The sequence below is a fragment of the Pomacea canaliculata genome, linkage group LG7 (assembly GCF_003073045.1).
Source record: "Pomacea canaliculata isolate SZHN2017 linkage group LG7, ASM307304v1, whole genome shotgun sequence".
Classification (NCBI taxonomy): Eukaryota; Metazoa; Mollusca; class Gastropoda; order Architaenioglossa; family Ampullariidae; genus Pomacea; species Pomacea canaliculata.
Window position 1 is genome coordinate 28,578,322 of NC_037596.1, and position 10,825 is coordinate 28,589,146.

Below are 10,825 nucleotides of genomic sequence, written 5' to 3' on the forward strand. Positions count from 1 at the left end.
CTTCTTACTTAAGTCAAGGACCGAGTCAAGAGGCCGTACCATCAACAGTTATACACCATTCAAGTATGCATGTCTGCCAAGTTTTGACTTTGACCCCTTTAGACAAGGGTATAAAGTGTTATGAAAGTTTTGTGTACATATGTCTGGTGGAGACAGAACTCTTTTTCTGTAACTTTATCAAACTGTGCCTAATTTTATAGTAATTTTAAAAAATATTACCTATATATATATTGTAAAAAAATTTACTGACACTCATGAAATGGAATCAGCACACTTCAAGCCCTTAAAAATGTTAGTCATTCAAGAAAAGTTATGTGAAAGCAGTTTTATATATATAGGTTATTCTCGCACCTATAGAAAAATTACTGCTTCAATAAAAGCAGACTGACTTTAATGGCGACAGGACATAATTTCAAAAATTTTTACCTCTTCATCTACAAAAAAGGACCGATAAGGATTGCTGATATAATTGGTTATACGTCAAGAAAACATTTTTAGAAGAAAGCGTTGTTGTATGTAATACGAATATTTAATATTGATATCACACGACTATCATTTCAGTGTACAGTTCTAAGAGCTTATTACTCCCTTAATAACACATCAGACATTTACCTCGGTCTTACTAGAAGCTCACCGCTCCTGGCAGCGCCTTAGGAAAAGAAATCAGCAACAACGCCATAAAGATAAATTGTTTATAAAATAGTTTAAGAGTTTCTCTCGGTAAACGAGATATTTTAATCAGATAGGCCTATCCATTAATTTGTTTTAAAGACATTCATATTGTATTTATTATAATGTCCGCCATAGCAAGATAACTTTTCAAAATTTGATTTCTTTTTTATACGAGTTTTGGTTTGTTTGGTGTTTCATACAAACGTTAAGTTCTGCATTTGCCACAAGGCGATTGGCTATGATTGTGTTTGAAAGCTTTCTTCTATCGCGTCCACCGGATTGGTTGTATAATCTGTCGTCTCAAGTAGCCGTTGCTGTCTCTCGAAAAGTCATTTGTATGTAGCGGCTACAGCCTCAGCTACATCATGGAAATGAAGCAGCTTATGGTAAGACATATACTGATTATCGCTATTTATTTTACACAAGAATCTTGACAGTTTCTGTAACCTGTGTGTGTGTGTTTTGGTGGACAAAACCTTTGCCTAGACATAGTCTGTACAATATGATGACTTTCTAACTTCTTTTTTCACCATTGACATGTTACAGTATGTTTACGAGCAAAGTTGTTTTGTTATGTTAAGAATCCTTTTTTTATTTTTAGCATTTAGAAAAAAATATATTTACATTTTTCTTTCAGTCTATATTTTTTCCCCTTTTTTAACTCTATCACAACTATTTCTTCTCATGTCTTTTGATGTCAATCAACCAATTATTACAATCTCTGAATGAAAGGCATGTAAATTAAAGGGTCTGGCAGTTTAAAATTTCTCACTTAACTGTAAGTAATGAAAAAAAAATACAATTCTGAAAAATTGGTTAAATTAAGTTCTCTTGTAAAACATATGCTGGTGCATGGTGTCAAATAATTTTTGTAACAGAGTAATATAACATTGTTAACTGTAAAAATAGTTAAAAACTGTTTTCCAAGAGGTAAGAGACTACGCCTTAGAGAAACAAGCTAGACATACATTAGTTCATATTTGTTATTGCCATCTAACACAATAGACAAAGATCTTACAGAATAATTCCTTCGTGAGAAAGTTAATGATAGCAATCTCGTAGAGATTCTAAATTGACAGTTGTTTATGACCTTTCTAAAATGATTTTTACAAAAAAAAAATTATCTTCCTTCTACGATTGCAATGTTTGCAGGGCTTTCTTCTTTCACTGATGTTCATTTTATATCGGATGTCAGACGTTCTGGCGTACAGCGCGCAAAAGTATGTACACAAGTACAACTATCGTTACAAAACTGAACACACACACACACACACACACGCACGCACATTCCTCCATTGTTCTTTCCGTGAAATATAGGTTATTTGCAATTTATACATGTATAAACATTTATTTTCTAGTTAACTTCCCTATGGGCTCTAGGTTGCGATTACGAGGCTGAACGCCTGATCGACATTGAAATTTTTGTCAGTGATTGAATTATAATAACTATAAATCTATCTTTTTTTAAAAAAAGAATATCCCTTTATTTTACAAAATATTACATTTATACAGTAAAAAAAAAACCTGAAAAAATGACTCATACACAAACTTAAATCACACTCAATCTGGTGGATAAAGATATCATCATCGTCATCGTCGTCGTCGTCAGTAGAAAGCATACGTTCATAGTCTGTCATCACTAGAATAGGCTTTGCATTAGATATTTCTATAGCTTAAACTCTTTTTATACGATAGAATAAACAATATAATCGTTATAATGGATTTAAACTTTCTGACGTCCTTATTGTTTACAAAATAATATCATGCTGATTCTCGCAATTTCTCCTGCGTGCGTGCGTGTTAGGTCTGTAAGCATTAACGTTAAAAACAAAAAGAAATGACCACTGAACTCAAGTAGATAAAAAGTATGACAAAGTTTTGAAATAGAACTTTAAAAATAAAAGTCTCCCTAAATATAGTTATTACAGTATACTCCTGTGAAAGATATTACCATTGTCTAGTAACACGTCAAGTATTGAATTAATACTTTAATAAAATTAGTATACTTCTATTATTACCTGTGATAGCTTTAAGGCTGCGAAGGTTTCCCTACTGGATTCAGTGCATTCTGACATCCACAAGAACAAAAAGATGTGAAGTTTGGCAGAAAACAGCCATCGGGGGACACAGGTGAGCACTTTTAAGAGAGAAAGATCAAGAAAATTAAAATGAGCGCAGACAGGCACACATACACATAAAAACGCACGATGAAAGATTCACGAACACGAAGATAAATGTAAAAAATAAAAAAAAAACTCCAGACTCCTATCCAAAATAAATTGTCCACTGCAGAATATGCTGTTGATTGTTTCAAACCAACTACACTTTGACATTTGTTTCTACTAAGGTGTCTATTTGCAGGGCAAGACCCTTTAAGCGACCAATGGCCTTCCAAATGTCCAAGAGTAGACTACGCTCTTTACGGTTATAACAGTCTGAAGGGATCACCACTGTCATCAGGTGCTGGTCCCGGATTTACTCTTCCAATATTCAATGCTGAATACAAATCAGGCTCAGAAACCTCCGGCTGTCGTTACACAATGCCCCGTGGAGTAGTTCTTGCACCTGACATATCATGTGTAGCCTCCTTCAGGTCAGAGGTCATTCAGACACCGTACGACTTGACCAGGTTCATGGGTCGAACAGCAAGACTTGATGATGGCGGTTGGGGACCTCCATTTGTTGCCAGCCTTTCCTTTCAGGAAACCGTTGCTGAGCTTAGACAGAAAGTCTTTATCATGTCAACAGCATCCTGCAGCGCATATCGTGTTTCACTTCTGCAATTGGAACCGCCGACTTTTCATTCAATGTTCCTTGAGTGGATTCTCAAACTGAATAACACAAATGATGAGAACACCTACCTGGAGTTCCTTGACACATACGGCACACACTTTGTGTCGCAAACACGTCTTGGAGCCTCGCTAACAATGGTGCACAAAATGGAAAACAACATTTACATGCAGCATGAAGAAGATGAATTTACGGCTGCTGCAAGCTATTCCTCTATTGCACTCCTAGGACATACCGAGACCTTGACCTCCGACCAAAAGAAAAAAGTAGACGAGTTTCTAAGTAAGGTAGAAACAATACCGATTGCTGTCGGAGTCTCTCCCCCTTCTGGAGCTAATAGCATGTCTTGGCTCACAGCAGTTAAGGCTGACCCTATTGCCATCAACTATGACCTAACTTCAATTGATGTCCTGTTTTCAGAAAGGTTCATGGGTGGATCGAGTCCTTTACAAAGCTTTTCAATTGACTACTTGAAGGTAAGAAATCAAATCATAAGTATCAAGGAAAGATACTGTCGATTTTTAAAGCAAAGAGGTGAACTATCTGACTGTGAGGATCCAACTCCTGGGTTTAGTCTGCGTAGTACGAGGTTAGTAGGTGATGCCGAGCTAAAAGCTGCTGTGTCTACTGAAAGATGCATGGAAGAATGCTATAAACGTCCAAGATGTGTTGCCGTCAGCTTTTGTCATTATTGTCAGAGCAACGAGAGTGGACCAAAATTTTGTCAGCTATACGAAGAGAATAACATACACAGCGTTGCAAATGACTCCCAATGGGAAACTACCATCTTTCTAAACAGAATACAGACACTGTTGAATTTGAAGAATATGACGGCTGTTACTGACCTTACAACTGATAGTCGCATGGTATCTACGAGGTACGGTTGTTATACCTCTTGTCTCGCTCAAGACTTGTGTCTTGCCTTCACACTCTACAACAGCAATGGGACAACACTCAAGTGTACATGCCACAAAGGGTCACTTCTGTCCTTGAGCAAGGAACCGAGTGCAGACCTGTATTTCATTTCTCCACGCGCAAAGAGCATTTTGAGAGATGAGAGAAACACATCCCTTGCACCATCCTTATTTTTAAACGACTGGTTCATGGCAGACTGCACCAGCGATAACGACTGTCCTCAGAAGAACGTCTTGTGCTTTAAAGACAGATGCCTTTGTCTCCCAGGTTTCTTTTTTTCAACACGTGATAACACTTGTATTGCAAGTGAGTATAAATTTATCTTCTGATTCTGCAAAACATAAAACCACACAATTTTTATAAAACTAGAAATTAGGAAATGGCTTTATTAAATACTCCGCCATTATTAAAGACAAGAAAAAGCGAACAGTTAATAACAGTTTTATGTTTTTAAGCATTTGTACTAAAATGAAAATACCTGTTGAAGCATTACAGAAAACATAATTACATAGATTTCTTTAGTTTCTTTTTTATAATTTTGATCAGCATGCAACACAGCCGACCTACAGAACACCTTCATGGAGTATCCGGAGAGCGGAATAAGGGGACATAACATCGTTGTACTGGATGGACTGACTATAGAAACGTGCAAAAAACTTTGTATCACGACTAACAGCTGTCTAACAGTTGATTTTAGAGGTTTGTAAGAAACAGTTTGACACTCCAATTTGTGCAGAATTTTGTGTATTAACATTACATAAAAAATCGAATATCAAAATTTAATTTAAAGCAATAAATTGTAATGCAAATTTCATGAAGTTTACATCTGGATTCGTTTTTGATAATAGTTTATTGTTTGGAAATAATCTTTATATTAAGTGAGAATATTTTTCAGGTTTTTTTGTAGAACTTTGCTAAAGCCTGTCATGCATGATGATTTAGATGTCTTTAAGTAAGAGAAAATAATAATTAAGATATCCTCTTTAGAACTTGACAGTTGCTTAAGCCGATTGGTTCTTTCTTTCAATGCTGCCAATCATATTTGCTTCATCAAAAGTTATTAAATTACATGTGCATACATGATGAATTGGTCTAAAATGTCATAATCAGCACCAGTTAGCATGTAGTAATTGTTTTTTCATGATTTAAGCAGCCAAAGGAGGGCGCTGCCTGCTGCATGACGTCACATCACTAACAGCCCAGGTAGCCTGGTATCCTCACACTAGTAGAGGCTGGACCCACGCCCAAAGAACCTGCATGGACTCTTCAGAGTCGTATCCTGGACCACTTTGGTACAACTCACCGTGTGGCAGCAACGTAGACTGTCCTGACCCCAACAGTTGGTGTCTGTCGGGAAGATGTGCATGCGCGGCTGGCTTTTCTTTGGACATAAATGACATGTCATGTGGTTTAGGTAAGCACAGTTTTAACTAACTTCTTTTATTTTTCTAGTTTTCAAAGATTATGACTATCAACTTAAGGTTTCTTTGTTACCTAAAGACACAAGACATGTATTAAAAAAAAACGTCTCGTTGTTTGTCGTTTTTTTAAATGTCTTGTTATTATGACAGTTTGGTGGTAAACTTATTCATTAAGTTGTAATTATTATTATCAGTAGTATAATATACAGTGCAGTTGTGTAGCTAGGTACAGTTTCGGTCCTACATTTATTACTTGTCTTTTAATAATTTTGGTGGTTCAAGAATAAGAATAAGAATAAGAATAAGAATAAGAATAAGAATAAGAATAAGAATAAGAATAAGAATAAGAATAAGAATAAGAATAAGAATAAGAATAAGAATAAGAATAAGAATAAGAATAAGAATAAGAATAAGAATAAGAATAAGAATAAGAATAAGAATAAGAAACGCTTACCAGTGAAATTGGAATAAAAAACAATCATTTCTGTCTTAAATATTTTCTGAAATAATCGCACATTCTATATTTGCTATGATGTACAAGAGTCGTGCAGTGACTGGCAGAAGGCAGGTGTAAAGTCCGGTGTATACAGTGTTATTACGGCGAGCATATCGACGAAAGTTTGGTGTGACATGGACCACGGTGGGGGCTGGCTGGTACGTTGTTCGCAAGACCAAATATTTTTACCTGACAACTACTGCATTAAAGCTAACTTATTTATTGTGATACCCCTAACAATTGTTTTATCTAGTAGATACAAATTATGTTTTTAGCGTAATTGCCATTTGCTCATTTGTATGGTTGCAGACGTGCCCTTTGTCATACTATGCTTACTTTTTCAAATACTGTAAAACCATAACTGAAATTCCTCAACTATGATAACGCATGGAGCTATAGTAGGAACAGTAGGTTAAGTAGTTGAATTTTATGAAAGGTTTGTAACGCTGAGTACAGACCTAAATCATTCAAACGAATGTCACTGGTAGGTTTTCCAAAGGCGTCGTGACGGTTCGGTAGACTTTTACCGGAAATGGACGGAGTATGAACAAGGCTTTGGTGACGTCACCGGAGAGTATTGGCTTGGTAAAAATGATATCTCTTTGTATTTCCAATAATATAATGGGCATTTCATCATTCATTGCAGTTTTGTTAAATTGCTCCTGTATATATTTTAGGGCAGTATATTTGTGGTAATAAATCAAATTGCTTGTGCGTTTACAGTAGGTTGCAGTATTACGGTATTTCATATTTATGTCAGGTTTATACAGGATTTACAAACTTACACAAGGCAGACCTCATCGACTCCGTGTTGACCTGGTGGAGGTGAATGGAGAACGTCACTATGCTGAGTACTCGTCATTCAGTGTGGGCGGTCCTGATACAAAATACAGACTCCAGATTTCTGGTTATTCAGGGAATGCAAGTACGTATAGGAATATTATTACACCTGGCTTAGGCGTATGATATACTTAAATCTGTTCTGATTATTGTATAGACACATTTTTAAAACAGGCAATGTCACCATGGGAATACGGCAATTTAAACTCGAAATAAGTACGGGATTCAGTAGCCAGTTAACACACACAGAGCTGTCAGGTTTGTATTGAACTTAGCTGTGCAAATGTTAAGGATGATTAAATATAGCTAATATGCTGTAAAATAATTTATAACAAGTGAAAACAATTTAACACCTACATTTATTCTGGCTTGAAGACACATACAGCCTACAACATTAATTTTGTTCTTCATCAATCAGCTTGTGACTTTAAAACTTACACTCGTAATCTTTTATTACAGATCAGGTTGATCAAACTAAGCTGGTTTCACGCGTAACATGTTTATAAGTGAAAATACTTTAGTGAATACTTCGTGGATAGATTATTGATTGTCGATATTTTAAAGTTACAGTTCTCTTTAACGTTTCTATCTGCCAGATGTTAAGATATTTTTTTGTTATCCTTTTGTGGATTTTATAGGTGACAGCCTAAAACTACATAACAACCAAGGTTTCACCACACACGACCAAGACAATGACAATAGCACTACCACTAACTGCGCCGTAAGATGCCACGGCGCCTGGTGGTACAGATCGTGTCACGACTCCAACCTCAACGGACGTTACAAGTCTGACGGGGCCGTTGGTAGTGACAGCATTGCATGGTATAGAGCCCATAATGATACCAGAGGCTTCACTTTCTCGGAGATGAAATTTAAGGCAGAGTGACATTGCAGTCCACTACCTTTAACCTCAGGGTACGTCACTGGATGCTTCATGTTGATGCTGTGTTCACATAACACTAACATGACCTATGTAGCTCTTAGTTTTCTCCCAGGATATCAACATGTTGTTCTCGATGATTAAAACAACGCTGTTTTCACTTTCTATGGGTCTTGTGGAAATTCCGATGTGTGTATCTGTTTGTAAAAACCAATTCTATACACTAAGTACAAATTGAATACCTGCGGATATATCATTATTTTCTTTCTAGTTCATAGACAGGACAGAAATGTTCAGGATGTAAACACGATTAGTGCTGAAGGTGGTTGACAGGGGGCGTTACCGCTGAACTTATAGCGATGGCCTTTCTTTTACTGTTTTACTTTGTCCAAAAGTATTTTTCTTATTATAAGGATTTATTTTTCACAGACTTTCACGTTTAGTCATTAACGGACATATTGCAGTAGATTATAATAGAATTATAAAAGGTAAGATATTGTAAAACGCTCAACTTAAGAAATTAAAAACGATTTTACATAATGAGTGATGTTGAGACAAAACTAGTCTCGCAATAATTTCAAACTAAGTGTCAATTTTAAAATAAAGATCAGACAGCTGTGTTGTTCAGCGATCTGAGAGATAACTATCAACACATAATATCTATCCTGATATTAGAGTATCGAAAGCAAAGCCTGGAGAAAGAAAAGTATGAACACTTACTCCCCCAGCGGTCACAATGAGAACACGTGGGTGTACCCTGATACTTCAATGTTCGCTGTGAAACATGGTGTGATAAAACCACCTAACCACGTTTGAATAGTACTTTAAACTTGTAAGGGAATCAATTTGTAGTATTTTTTAATAATTCATCATGTGATATGTGTGACTAGATGTGTATGGTTAAAAATATTCTGCTCTCACCCAGCATGTGGTGACTGTTTTACTGCTTTTAAAATAATTATTCCATATGCTTAACAAAATTTTCATTTGCCTTCACCTATGATTTAAGACAACCATAAGTATGTTTCTCTGCTTCTTAGACCGATTAAAGAACATAAAGACAGAAAACAGTTTGTGTATTTTTAAATAAAAACTGATGCAAGTGCTTTAGATTAAAAAAAATAATATAACTGTTAAAACAGACAGTACTGTAATAAACAGGCATATGCACACACACACATATATCGCATTGTAGAGCCTCCGGTACTCTTACTTGACCTCCTCTCCGGTGACAGTCCTTCCCTTGCACCGTGTTAATAAGTACATCCTTGTTAGCAGTCACTTTCTGCGAAATGCAATATTCAGCGAATGTCACAGACCTCATTAATGCAATTCCGGTTTTTAAAACTCTACATAAGTGTCATCGAAAGAACTTCGCCTTCAAACTAAGACATTTCATTTTTAGTTGGTAAGTAACCAATAACAAATGCGTTTAAATGATATGAACTTGTTTAGACAGTCACCGTACTTTTTTTTAATTCATGTAATTTTAAGATGTCCGTATCAATGAAAACCGCCTAAAGCTGCAAAGACAAAATAAAACTCGTTAACATGAGCTTTAAATCATATGAGTATTAAGTGCAACAAGAAAACATATGTCTCTATACAACAAAAGCAGTCAGCTCGTACTTTGCCTTCTCCTTTTCTACTCATCCAGGAAGGCAGTTATAAGCCTAAAGTAAGTCACGTGGTAAACCAATGGAACATGTCTTGTTTCCATAAATATAAAGTGATTTTAAAGCCTGCAAGTGTTGTCGTACACCTGTAGCTGTAGTATTAAAGTGGGGACAAAACGGCCTGAGGGCAAAGAAACACGAGTAGTGTCCAAGGAGTTTGAACATCGTTTTATAATCTTTGGAAATAATCGTCTTTTCCTCGAGTTCCAAGTCATGTCCGTGGAAATGACTTCCTCTCGCTTAATTAGTACCGACACCTGAGCGTAATTTGCACGGGGTGTCATACCCTATTGCAAGACAAAACCGACTGTGTTGCTGGGGTTTGTCAAGAGGCAAGTTGGGTGCGAACCCCTGGTCTCACCGGCCTACTCCATCCCGTCTCAAAAACACGCTTCGACGAGTAATACTGAGCGGCACTTCCAAGAAACCGGCTTAATGTTAAACACATATATATATATACTTAATTTAGTAGACAAGCTGGTAATATTCCTTCAGGCAAGTATGCAGCATTCGTTAAAGAGTCGAATAAGAGAAGCTAGAACTGTGTAATTAATGTAAACATGGCTAGGTATTGGAAAAGTAGAAACTGGACAGTTTGTAGGTTGTGCTTTAACCTGTCATCACGTTTGCCGAGTACTAGCATTAATACGAAGACCTACAAAGGTACAAAAAACTTATAAAAATGTGTAGGTGGTGGTGGAAAGGAGTTTGGCAGGTTTGGTTTTTTTAAAGTACTGCGTCAAAACTTGTTTTTAAAGTTAGCGCGAAGCGAAGTAATTGTAAACAAACACTTTACTGTTGTTATCATTGTTGTTATTATTATCATCATTATTTTTATATGCAATACATTTACTGGCTAAACAGACTGCTATGATACATATGTAGGCAATGGATGAATATATATATATATCAAAACAAACCACTTTAGAAGTAAGGGAAATTTGTAACCATGTACTTAAGTACGAGGACCAAGTGCGGAGGTCGTACCATCAACCTTTACACTCCATTCAAAATGCTCAGGACTCAAGTTTTCAGACTCACCGTACCACCTAGGTCTAGGTTCGTCGTTGGAGAATTAAATGAAGTGCTATGAAACTTTTATGTGCAGCAGTCTGAAGAAGACAAAATTTTACTT

At 36.2% G+C, this 10,825-nt stretch overlaps 1 protein-coding gene across 2 annotated transcripts; it reads left to right on the forward strand.

The window, feature by feature from the left end:
- Positions 1-938: 938 nt before the first annotated feature.
- Positions 939-9,073, forward strand: LOC112569290. Of its 2 annotated transcripts, XM_025247039.1 has the most exons (10): positions 939-1,058; positions 1,825-1,892; positions 2,700-2,802; positions 3,034-4,683; positions 4,924-5,076; positions 5,531-5,791; positions 6,340-6,452; positions 6,783-6,879; positions 7,055-7,219; positions 7,773-9,073. In XM_025247039.1, exons 4-10 carry the CDS (start codon positions 3,213-3,215, stop codon positions 8,018-8,020), a joined length of 2,508 nt encoding a protein of 835 aa, XP_025102824.1. In that variant the 5' UTR covers positions 939-1,058; positions 1,825-1,892; positions 2,700-2,802; positions 3,034-3,212; the 3' UTR covers positions 8,021-9,073. The 2 variants fall into 2 exon arrangements, with proteins under 2 accessions (XP_025102824.1, XP_025102825.1); XM_025247040.1 differs by lacking the exon at positions 2,700-2,802.
- The last annotated feature ends 1,752 nt before the right edge of the window (positions 9,074-10,825 follow it).

Coding starts and splice junctions, on each gene's coding strand:
- LOC112569290 (XM_025247039.1), top strand. CDS start 3,213: ATGCCCCGTGGAGTAGTTCTTGCACCTGACATATCATGTGTAGCCTCC. Junction 4,684..4,923: donor TGATAACACTTGTATTGCAA/GTGAGTATAAAT, acceptor AATTTTGATCAG/CATGCAACACAGCCGACCTA. Junction 6,453..6,782: donor ACCACGGTGGGGGCTGGCTG/GTACGTTGTTCG, acceptor TGTCACTGGTAG/GTTTTCCAAAGGCGTCGTGA.